The sequence below is a fragment of the Sminthopsis crassicaudata genome, chromosome 2 (genome assembly GCF_048593235.1).
Source record: "Sminthopsis crassicaudata isolate SCR6 chromosome 2, ASM4859323v1, whole genome shotgun sequence".
NCBI classification, from domain to species: Eukaryota; Metazoa; Chordata; class Mammalia; order Dasyuromorphia; family Dasyuridae; genus Sminthopsis; species Sminthopsis crassicaudata.
This window is the reverse complement of record NC_133618.1, coordinates 345,477,218-345,490,155: the sequence shown is the minus strand read 5'-3', so window position 1 is coordinate 345,490,155 and position 12,938 is coordinate 345,477,218. Positions and strand designations below refer to the sequence as shown.

General features: G+C 32.2%; 1 protein-coding gene across 4 annotated transcripts in view; it reads right to left on the bottom strand.

The window, feature by feature from the left end:
- The window catches only part of ATL1 (atlastin GTPase 1), a 103,134-nt gene that overhangs the window by 49,045 nt on the left and 41,151 nt on the right, over positions 1-12,938 (bottom strand). For 3 of the 4 annotated variants that reach the window (XM_074290658.1, XM_074290659.1, XM_074290660.1), the window contains exons 5-6: positions 11,238-11,288; positions 5,285-5,341 (exon numbers count right to left, since the gene is read on the bottom strand). In XM_074290658.1, coding sequence (XP_074146759.1) covers positions 5,285-5,341; positions 11,238-11,288 — 108 coding nt within the window. Of the gene's footprint in view, positions 1-5,284; positions 5,342-7,957; positions 8,073-11,237; positions 11,289-12,938 lie in introns of those variants that run through there. The other variant, XM_074290662.1, reaches the window with a different exon arrangement.

Here is a 12,938-nt window from a genome sequence, read left to right as displayed (position 1 = left end):
CTCAAATAACGATAGTTACTCCAGCTTTCTTTGCTTCAGCTAAAGCATAATAAATTTGCTCTAGTCCTTTACTTGTAAATTTTTCAGGATTCTGTTTTTTAATTCATTGTGTTTCATTTCCATTTTATGGGTGGGTTCACTTCATTCATATTTGTAGTTATGGATAATTAATTGTGTATTTCCTTCCATGCTTTTTTTTTTCACTTGTTCATCCCTGACTTTATTTCCTCTTTTCCCCCTTCACAACTATTTTACTTCCTTTTTTTTCAGTCCCTTCTCTCTCTTCTATTATCTCTGTACTTTTTTAACTTCCTTGTAGGGTAAGATAGATTTCTATATCCAACTGAGTTGTATGTCATTTCTTCTTTGAGACAAATTTAATGAGAATGAGGTTTAAGCTTTGCCAACCCCCCAATCTTCCGTTCCATTATAATAGCTCTTTAATGACTCTTTTATATTTATTTTACTTTTATTTTTTATTCCATCCAATTTAATCTTCTTCTTCTTTCAATGCAATTATTTTTTTTGGGGGGTGTACAACCCCATCAAAGTCACCTTATGTCCACATCTTGTGTCTGTATATACTTACATACATATATATATATATATATGTATATATATATATGTACATATATATATCACACTCCTAATTACCATTATAGTAATAAAGTTGTTAAGAATTATAAATATTATCCTGCCATATTTATACACATATATTTAAAATAATTTTTTGTTTCCCTTGAGTCATAGTTATGTTCAAAATTTTCATTCAGCTTTCACCTTATATTTAGAAATGCTTTAAAATCCTTTATTTTGTTATTTATTTTGTCCATTTCCCCACTGAAAGATTATGTTAAATTTTTTTTTTGATAAGTGGTTGTAATCCAAACTCTTTGCTTTCCAGTATATTATATTCCAATCCCTTTGATTCTTTAATGTGAAACTTGTCAAATCCTGTGTAATCCTGATTATAGCCCCAGGATATTTGAATTATTTCTTTTTGAATACTTGCAATGTTTTCTCTTTGATTTGTGAGCTCTAAAATTTAGCTATGATGTTCCTGTGAAGCAGAAATGTTTCATTTTGGGATCTCTTTCAAGTGGTGATGAGTGGATTCTTTCAATTTTGCTATTGCTTTCTCATTCTAATACATCAGGGCAGCTTTCTTTGATAATTTCTTGAAAAATGTTTTCTAGGCTTTTTTATTCATGATTTTCAAATAGTCCAATAATTTTTTTTTGTATTATTGCTCCTGCATCAATTTTCTAGGTCAATTGTTTTTCCAATGTGAAATTTCTCATTTTCTTCTATTACTTTACTTTTTGATTTTTAAATTGTATTTTATTGTCTTGTAGAATCCTTAATTTTCCTTTGCTCAATTCTGATTTTAAGGAATTATTTTCTTCAATGATTTTTTTGTAGTTCCTTTTCCATTTGGTCAGTTCTATTTTTTAGAAAGTTATTTTCCCATAGTAGTGCTTCTTTTTCATGATTCTTATTTCTTACCCCAATTTTTTTTCTACTTTTATAATTTGCTTTTTGAAATTCTTTTTAAGCACTTTCAAGATTTATTTTTGGGCCTAAAACCAAATTATATTTTTCTTTGAGGCTTCAAATGTAGCTATTTTGACACTTGTTCTCTTCTAAGTTTATGCCTTGATCTTCCCTATTACTACAGTAACTTTCTAAAGTTAAACTTTCCTTTTAGTTTTTTTTTTCCACCTTTTTGGGACTTGATATTTTTATGTGAGAATTGGACTCTGGCTCAGTATTGTTCCAAATTTTTTGTACTAGGGCTTTGGTTTTACTGCTGGCTTTCACTGGGCTTCAAGGTTTACCTATTTGCTTTCTCTGGAGGGTAGATATCCTAGCTTGGACTGAGGAGAGGGGTACCTCCCTATTGGTCTTCCCTGGGTATGGTGTTTAGCTGTTGACCTGCTCCAAAGGTAGGGCCTTGCTGCTGGGTTACTATGGAAACAGGGTCTGTCTGTCTGCTGGTGAGTCCCAGGGTTGGGATCTTCCTGTTGGCTTATCAATGGAGTCAAGGTCTCGCTGATGGCTTGTGTTGGGTATGGAGTCATCATTTATGCAGTTAGAAGAAAGGGCATTGGTAAGGAATAAGACAACTTATTATGTGAGGCAGGTGTTCAGGAGGATTTTGTGGCCTAAGACATATGAATGATATGAGATGAAGAGTGGAAAAAAGGGAGTTCATAGAGAATAGTCTCAATGTTTTCTATAAACATAAGGAAAAGTTATCAATTGAGAGGGTAGAAAGGGGGAACTTTTGAAGGTTTGAGGAGGGATGAAAAAATTGTGGAGAGTAGGATAATAGTTGATAAGGAAGGTGTAAAAAATTGTTTAGTGGCAGTGAGAGCCCTGTTAAAGTTGTGCTACATAAATTTGCAATGAACCTAGTCAGAATGGTTGATGATTTTCTCCAACTTCATTTAGCAGCACATTAGTAGGTATGAAGGCAGTAGATAGTAGGAGTTATCCAATGCTGAAACTTGGCAGGTGTAATATGGTATGGAAGCTAGATGAAAGAAAACAGTATAATATTGAATCAATTCAACCAACGTCAAGATGGAGAAAAGAGGAGAGAGCGTTTAGTCAATGGAATGAACTGGTAGAAAATGAGGGACCATGGAGATTAGAGATCATAGTGTGGACAAAGAGCTGGATTTCATAAGGGAAGTCAGAGAGAAACATGTAGAACCATAGATTGTGATCAGATATGGTGATTTTGGAATTATGGAACATGGAGGTGGTGTACTTAAGAGTAATGGCAAGATCAAGTGGAAAGTGCATCATGGGAGGTAAGAAGAGTGTTTGAGGAATAATAAATGTGTATGTTAAAGTTCCCTAGTACGAGGACAAGAGTTGGAGAGGAGAGAAAATTGTGACCCATATACTTAATTCATTGAGGAAGAAAGGAGAGTGACCTGGAGGTCTGTGGACAACAGCTAATAGGCTTTTGTTTATGTGGTAGATATGGACCTGCAAGAGGGTAAGTTACTGAGTAATTGTAAGTAGATAAAGAACTTTGGATTAGCAATATAGAGCAATCTTTCAACTCCCCTGCTTTAATCAGTGAGCCAAGGTAATAAATGAAAATACAGCCAATGCCAGAAAGGTTGATCAGTGGGGAGGCAGATTCTATTGGTAGAAATTCAGATTGAAGAAGAAAATAGTGGGGGAGGAAATGGTTTAGGAATATTTATTGTCAGTGGAACAGGAATTCCAGAGGGCTTATTGGAAGGGCATTTAGTTGAGACTTTGGGATGGTTTATTGCTTTGTTTACTTTATACCAACTGCTTTAAGTTTAATCTCAGTTATTGAAATGATATGAGGAAAATTGTGGTCATGTTTCAGTGGGATGTGACTTTTATTTCTGTTTCTGTTAATATTTTCTTAGTAAATATTCCGTTAAGAATTAATTTATGTTAACTGTTTAGATAATATTGGAGCAAAAAAGAGTGGTGACATTTGATATTGGGGAGAACATAACAGATTTGGGATTGAGGCTAGTTAACATTATAAAAACAAGTGAAGAGAAGATGTATCCTTGCTTACGGGGATGATTCATCAGTGAAAGTAGGATCCTTAAGGTTTATAAAAGTTACAGAAACTGAAGTGTATGTTATATTTAATGATAGACCAAATATTTAATTGTTTTATTTTAATCTAGCCTTCCTGTGTAAGGAACTCCTAATGAGGAACTTTCTCAACCAATGTAGATCAGGTCCTTCTCTGTAAATTATTTTTTAGAAATTGTTTCAAACAATGAGAAGATAAAGGACTTGGCCAGGGTCTCATAGGTATAACTATCTGAGATTAAATTTAAACTCAGATTTTCCTAACTCAGTGCTTAAAACTCAAGGCTCTATCTATATGCCACCTAGGTGCTTAAATGAATAATCAATCAAATAAGAACCAATCAAATGAAGGCAAGTGAGAACCCATACCATTTAACAGAATTAATCAGAATATGAGTCAGCATAGTAAAACTAAAAAGCAAAAAGGAAAAATGACAGCAGTCCTATTCATCACAAAATTTCCAGAAACAAAATGTCAACCAAAATGAAATGCTCAGAAAAAATTTAAAAAATCAAAAGGAAACATTTTAAACTGAAGGATAATTAGGGCAATAATTACTTTTCATTTGTCCATCTCCATAAAACTTCACATGTTCCCCTTTCTCTCAAGATAGTAACAGACAACATTTATTTAGCTTAGAAACACTAATCGTTTTTTAATTTATTATTCTTTCAAAAATCAATTTTTAGATTTATTTTAAAGTCACCATATCTGTCTCAGTTTCCTCAGCTATAAAAATGAAGCTAACGTGAGGATCAAATGAGATAATATTTGTAAACTTTTTAGCAAAGTATATATTGAAGGTAAAATGTTTGCTTCTTTCCCCTTTTTTCTTTAGAAATCATCTAACTTAAGTAGCTGAAATATAAATTTCCCATCCAGTTTTGCCATTTGTCCTACATTTCTATATCTATTTGAGAGCTAGTTTTTAGTTTTCCTAACAAATTACAGTTTCTTGAAATATTTTAATTTCTTTTCTAACAATTGATATTTCTCGCTGATTGGCAACTCCTCAATTTTAATCATAGCTGGTTGAGTTTAAATGATAGAATGCATCATGGAAGACAATAATGTTACTTCTTCCTAAGATCAGAAGTTATCTTTGGACTTGGAACGGTTTGTCCATACTGTGACTTATGTCAAAGATTTCTGGTAGCCATCTTCTCTTTTTCTGGTTTTGTTTCCACTTGTTACTTGCTTCTGATATAAAATAATAATGATGGATAATAATCAGCATTTTTATATAGCTTTAAGATTTCAAAGTACTTGTTTGATCCCCACTTTTTTGGGGGGTAGGTATTATCATTATCCCACTTTATATATGACAGATATGAAGACAAATAAGATTGAATGAATTACCTAGATCACATAGCTAATAAATGTCTAAGGCCAGATTTGAACTTGAGTCTACATCTGACTCTGGTTCAGTGCTCTATCCACTGTATCACTTAAAGTGATCAGGAAAATATATCAAGAATAGTAAAATAAAATCAAGATAGTAAAAGATGAAAAGGAGCTAGAGAAAAAAAATCAAGAAATAATAGCTTTAATATTGACACTATAATAGTACTTAAATTATATTAATTATTAAGTAAATCATAAGTAGATTATACATAGCCTTTCTGACTATTTTATACCACTTGATGTATCAAGGAAATAATCCATTTTCATACGCAGACTTACCTGAAATGGCTTCAGAAATGTTTCTTCCATGGCCAGTCTGCCATACTCAGTGAAAAGCTAAGAAGAAAAAAAAACAAAATAAATATAAATATATTTCAATATGTGCCAGGTTCTATTTTTATAATCTTTCCTCCTGTCCAGTTTTATTTTAATACACAAATCTCCTATTTTATAAATATATGTATGTTATATGTTTATCATAATCATAACACATTTTATATCTATCGATATGTAGTCAATGCCTGTACCCTACGATCTAGACACTCAATATTGGGCATATATGCCAAGGAAGTCATTAATAAAAGATCTCTATATATATCAAAATATTTATGGCAGATATTTTTGTGAGAGCAGAGAATTGAAAAAGAAGTAGAAGTATTAGGGAAGGGCTAAATTGTGATACAGAAATCCAGTGGAATATTATTGTACTATAAGAAATGATAAATATTATATATTTATATAATTATATATATATATAAATATATATTATATAAGTATATATAAATTATATATAATTTATTATATATATAATTATATATTTATTATATTATATTATATAGATAATATATTATACATATTATAATTATATATGTAATATATAATTATATATTATCATATGTTATAATATATAATTAATATATCATTATATATGTTATATATAATATTATATTATATGTAATATATTATTATATATTATATATAATTATATATTTATATAAATATATAAATATTATAATCATAGAAAGACCTAAGTGAACTGATAAAGATTTTTGTAGAACCGAGGAAACAATTGCACACAATGACAACATCAATATAGATGGAGAGAACTATACACATACAAGTAAATATAGCAAAACTATAAAAATCAAATATGATTCAAATAAAAAGATGTGAGAGGACAAAAACCACTTCTTTGTGGAAGTAGGAGGTCTAAAGATTTTGCCCAGTATACATGTTTTCTGACTTTTCCCATGTATTGATTATATTGATTTTTTCCTCTTTTATTTTATTTTTGCCTTTAAAAATGCTGTTTGTTATAGGGATGGTTTTGGGAGGGAGAGAGATATAATAGGGAAAACCAGGATGATGTGAAAAATAAAAAGATATTTTTTCTGCTGAGGCAATTGGGGTTTTATTGCCCAGAGTCACACGGATAGGAAGTGTTAAGTGTCTGAGACCAGATTTGAATTCAGTTCCTCCTAACATACCTGACCAAAATAAAAGACTTTTAAAAAATCCATAAACCTATATTCATAATGTTGTGTATATATAGTTTTATTATTTACATTTGTTATTGTGATCTTAACAAATATTAAGAAACCAATACTTTTTTAAATGAATAGAAAAAAGAGAAAATTGAAACTTAGTTTTAAATTATATATTAAATTAACAAACGTTAGCTTCTCTATTCCCTTTTTATATTTTAAAAATATTTCCTATATGTTCTCTTTTTTTCTTTTCTGTTTTGTTTCTGCATTAATATCATTACTCTCTTAATCACAACACAAAAATCCTGCCACATATCAACAGCATAGTATAGTAAGAGATATATGTTATATAATAGTTGTTACTATAAATGTATATTTATTTTTGAACCCTCATCATTAAGAGAAAGGAAGGCTGTATGGTGTGATTTGTTACTATATTAATCAGGGTTCTTAAACCAAGTTCTTTTGCTTGATTCATTTTTTATCCTGAGATTCTCCATGCCTTTAATAATTTTTTAGAGTATAGTAATATTACATTACTTTCATATGCCATATTTTGTTTAGCTATTCTATAATTGATGAGTTTTAGTTCTCCAATATTACAACACAAATACAAATATTTTTGAATGCTCTTTTCCTCTTCTTTTGATCTCTTTGGGGTATAAACTTCCAAGTCTAAAAAAGTTATTTCTTAACTCTGTCTCCTGTCTTTCCTAGGTTCTTCAAAATCCCAAATAAAATTGTATCTTTTACAAGAAGCCTTTTCTAAGTTTTTCTAATTCTATTGCCTTCCCTCTTGTTAATTCTTTACTTTTTGTACTCTATATTGCTTGCTTTGCATATATTTGTTTGCATGCTGTCTCCATCATTAGATTTTAAGGTCTTTGAGAGCCGATGTTGCCTTTTGCCTCTTTTTTATATCCCCTGTGCTTAGAACTATTTAGTAGGTACTTAATGTTTATGATTGATTGCTATATTAGAAGTTGCATCTTTGGATCCAAGAATATGGAGAATTAGCAAATTTGGGGGTATAATTTCAAATTCCTTTCCAAAATGTTGAGACTGGTTCATAGTTTCACCAATAATGCATTGTTGTACACTGATCTCTCCAATATTCTTTCCAATAATTGTCATTCCCTATTTTTGTCATCTTTAATAATTTGATGGATGTGAGGCAAACTCTAAAATTTGTTGTAATTTGTATTTCTCTTAACATTATTGACTTATGAGCATTTTTTCATATGTTTTTTCAGTCTCTTGGAGTCTTATGCTGACCTCCCTCTCCCAAGATACTATTCACTCCCCCTGGATCTTTGAGCTCTTGGTCTTTTGGATTTCTATAGGTTCTCAGGAGATCTCATAGTCCTAAACCTGGGCTATCCCAATCTGAGTCCTGAATATTGAGATGATCTGGTCAACACTGTGCTGGTATGGTTAGGGCTTGCTGCCATTTCTTGGTACTTACAAGAAAACCCTGGGGTTTTCTGACCATCCAGGATTCTTCTCATAGGAGTGGTCTGTTCTTCCTGCCTCTTGTAGCCTTGAAGGCTACACGTGCCGCTGGCTTTCTTTGGTTTCCCATAGAACCATCCAGCATAGTGTGCCCACATCAAAGATGATTCTGTGTTCTATGAGCAAAGCAGAATTGCAATAGTTCAAAAGAAATGTGAGATGCATAAATTTAGAAACATCTCCACTCCAAATGTTCCTAGGAATTATTTGTGCCCAACTTGTGGTAGAGCCATGGTTGGAAACATTGCATCTTGATTCTGCATAGTAATGTCATTTTGGTCCTCTTTGAGCATAAAGGACAACAACCAACCAACCATCCTCCAGAAATGATTGGTTACCTCCATGGCAGAATAAAATTTCAGAGGATTTTAGTAGATGAAATTATATCAATTATTCAATATTTGAGCTTAAAAATTTATTTCATGTTGTACAATTTCAATAGCTAGTTTTTTCTCTCTCATTTTTTTCCATGGTGTTTCTCATAATCACATCAATCTACAAGCATTTAATAAATATTTATGTGTCAGGAATTGAGGGAACAAGATGAAATACACACATATGTTAGGTTCTTACTAAGTGCTAAGTCGGTACTTAACAATTCTCTAGTTCCAGCCTCCCCAGGAGTTCACAAGTAAAACGGCTGTAACTAGAGAATTGTTAAGTACCAACTTAGCACTTAGTAAGAACCTAATATCTCATTATCTCATTAGCACTTAGTAAGAATCTAACACACATATATATATACAATAGGAACCTTGAGTAGAAGGGGGAAAGTAGGGGTAGTGGGACAAAAAAAGTCTCATGTTTAAATTATATTTTGAAAGATATCAGAGATTCAAAGAGGAGTAAGAAATAAGAATTTCAGCTAGGTGACATCTCAGAGATGGATGCGAGGAGCAGCAAGTAAACCAGTATGACCAGAAATGTAGGAAGGGGTGTAATGAGATGAAATGGCAAAAATGTAAAATGGAAGTTTATATTTAATTCTAGGAGCGCTTGGAAGCACAAACATTTGTTGAACAATGATCAGACCTATACTTTAGGAAAATAATTTTAACCACTGTGAAAGATAGATTGTAGAAAGAAGATTTGAAACAGAGTGATCAATTAGGAAACTAGTTAATTAATTCAGGGAGGGATAATGAGGATCTGAATTAGGATGGTAGTTGTGAGTGGAAAGAAAGATGTGGAGATGGAAGTAAGATATCCCAACTGATATATGAATGAATAAAAGATAGGAATCAAGGATAAAATTAAAGTTGTAAATCTAGGTGATTAAAAGGGTGATAGTTCTTTCAATATTAATAGGGATCCATAAAAGAGTAAGTTTGGGTAAAATGATAATGTGTTACATTATAAACATTTGATGGGATGCTTATAAGATATTCATTTTGAAATATCCAATGTACTGTTGGTGTTGAATAGCTAGAGCTTCAGAGAGGAACTGTAATTAGATATACTTGTAATCTACATATAATACACCTACATCAAGCAGAGACATTTGACTGATGGATTCCAAGTTTCAGGGGTACATTGTACATCCTTGATCAGAGGCTTATAGAAAGAGTAAGAAAGACACAACAAGAAGGAAGATAACAGAAATAATCACTTTTATTGAACACTATGGAAGAGTGAGATGGCTAAGGAGTAGGAGGTCAAAGTGACCTACCTACTATGGATTCTATATCCCAGGATTTAGTTAATGGGTTGCTAGAGGAGTGGTAGCTCTCCAAGTGATTAAAGAGAACTCAACAGCATGTTTATAACTTGCAGGAGAGATTGGGTGGAGAGAAGCTCCTGGTGATTTATTTCTTCCCTCTTCTTGTTAATCAGCTGAATCATAAGATGCTTGTTTCGGGTTCAAGAGGAAAGAGAGAAAAACGATTTTTTTTCCTCCTGGGCTGCCATTTCAAACTGGCAAATGCTTATGCTTTTGTTACCTTGACTCTGGCCTTTAGAATTTTGGTGTTATTTCAACTGTTTTATGTAAAAAAAAAAGTGAGTGGCTAACAAAATCCCAACTAGTGTGGTTTAATGACTTGACTAAGGGTGAAAAGGAAAGATATTTTCCTTGATGAAGGCAAGTGATATTTTTACCCTCCAGTGGAAATTGAGTTGAGATAGAGGGAAGGAAAAAAAAGGTCATCTCCTAAAGTAGTGGGGAAAAATGTGAAAGTCTCCTAGCTATCTCAGTCTCAAACTGTATTATAGACAATTATCCAAAAAAGTCTGGTACTAAGAAAGATCATTGGAATAAATTAGATATACAAAATGCAATAGTAAATGACCAAAATAATGTAGTTTTTCATAAACCCCAAGATCCAAACTTTGGGGACAAAAACTCATTATTTGACAAATACTTCTGGGAAAATTTGAAAAGAATAAGGCAGAAACACCAAGATAAGGTCAAAATGAGTACATAATTTAGATATAAAGGATGATACCATAAGCAAATTAGTTTGAGAGCATGGAATAGTTACTTATCAGATTTAGGGAGAAGGGAAGAGTTTATGACAAGTTATAAACAAATGATAGAGCATTACAAGATGGTAAAATGGTAATTTTAATTCACAAAAAATTAAAAAGTGTTTGCACAAAGAAAACGAATGCAATGAAAATTAGAAGGAAAGCAGAAAACTGGGAAACAATTTTACCACAAATATCTCTGATAAAGCCTCATTTCTCAGATACACAGAAAACTGATTCAAATTTCTAAGAATGCAAGTCATTCTCCAGTTGATAAATGATCCAAGAATATGAACAGGCAGTTTCAGGCAAAGAAATCAAATCTATCTATAGTCATATAAAATGTTTTAAATCACTATTGATTAAAGAAATAAAAATTAAAATAGCTCTGAGGTACCACCTTCCATGCATCAAATTGGCTAATGTGACAGAAAAGAAAAATGATGAATTTTGGAGGAGATATAGGAAAACTGGGACACTAATGTACTGTTGGAATTTTGAACTGATCAACCATTCTGAAGAGAAATTTGGAACTATGCCAAAAAGGCTATCAAACTATGTATAACCACACCACTGCTAGGTCCATATTTGAAAGAGATTTTTAAAAAAAGGGGGAGAAATAACCTATTTGTACAAGAATATTCATATCAATCCCTTTCTTCCTTCCTTCTTTTTTTCCCCATTGCCTCTCCCTCCCTTGTTCCTTTTCTTCCTCCCATTCTCCATCCCTTTTGCCCTCCCTCATTCCCTCCTTCTTTCCTTTTTACCTGTAAATGCTGAAGGTCATCCTCCTGTACATTCTGAGATAAGTTGTATACCTTAAGGATAAAATTTAAAAGAGAATATAACTAGATGTTTTCCTGAATATTTATTGTGTATTCTTCTGTTTGTTTACATAACTCAAAATTGCCACAGATCATTGTGTGATTTTTAAAAGTATCAGGTTATGATATAAGATAACTTCTGTATCATAACTGATAAAAATTTCCATATATATAGTACCCCTCATTCTGAGATGGATTAATAAAATGCTTTTGTTAACCCAATTTAACCAACCCAAATTAATGAGTAATCCACTTAGCACAGAAGGTTAATAGAAGTAGGTTTTTCAAGCATGCTCTGAATTCTCATCTATATTTAAAATTTCTTTAAAAATATCACATGTCACTCATCAACAATGAGGTGATTCAGACCTGTTCCAATGGTCTTGTGATGAAGAAAGCCATCTGTACCCAGAGAGAGGACAGTGGGAATTGAATGTGGACCACAAGATAGTATTTTTACTCTTTTTTGTTTGTTTGCTTGTTTGCTTGCATTTTGTTTTCTTTCTCATTTTTTTCCTTTTTGATCTGATTTTTCTTGTGCAACATGATATTTGTGGATATATATATATAGAGGAATTGCACATGTTTAGCATATATTGGATCACTTGCTGACTGGGGGAGAAGATGGGAGAAGGGAGGGAAAAATTAGAACACAGTTTTGTAGGGGTGAATGTCAAAAATTATCCATGTATATATTTTGAAAATAAAAAGCTATAATTTAAAAAAAAATAAGAAGAAACTAAATGAAAAAATATCATATGTCAATGTCACATTGCATAATTGTATGCATGTACATACCAAAAGTACCACTACTAACATCATTGAGAATTCTATTGGTCTCCGAATACCATGTAAAATAGATTCACCTATATATTCACTTCAAATTCTAATTTGAAGGCATGGTACATTTATGTAAACCTTGTAAACTTCAAACAATAGTTTAGGAAAATTATAGGCTTGGACACATAATGACATCACTTAAAAGAGGATGTAGTTTTTAGAAATAGCAGAGAAGGAAACCTGCTATGGGATCAAGAGAGAGCTAAGTCTGCACAATGAGAGCTGGGCTACAGAGAAAACTTCATAAAATGAAAAAAGTCATTGGGCCCATCAGTATAGGAATTGTAAGTTTTGGTTATGTGTATTCCCTACACATGAGACTCATTATAACTGCCCTTTAGTTTTGGGCCTCCTTTTCCCACAAACGCTTTGTGTATTTGTTGGAAAGTGTGCCCTGGTTTTGGGAGAAGAAATGCTTTTTTTAGTTCTTTCTCTAATTATGTCATATTAGTAAATCCTTTTGCTTTGACCTAATTGTATCTATTGGCAGATGGTTAAGGGAGAGTAGTATGTGGGGGACTCATGAACAATAACTTTGGAATTAATTAGTGATAGATAGCATCCATGCTCTGAGAACCAGCCAGTGGGAATGCAACTTGGGGGACCCATAGAAAATAGGGCATTGGGCCTAGAGTCAGGAATAGCTGAGTTTAAAGGCAGCCCCAGATGCTTACTAGCTATGTGACCTGGGGCAAGTACCTTAACTTATCTGCCTCAGTTTCCTCATATGTAAAATATATAATAATAGCACATAACTCCAAAGGTTTGTATGAGAATAAAATGAAATTGTATTTGTAAAGCACT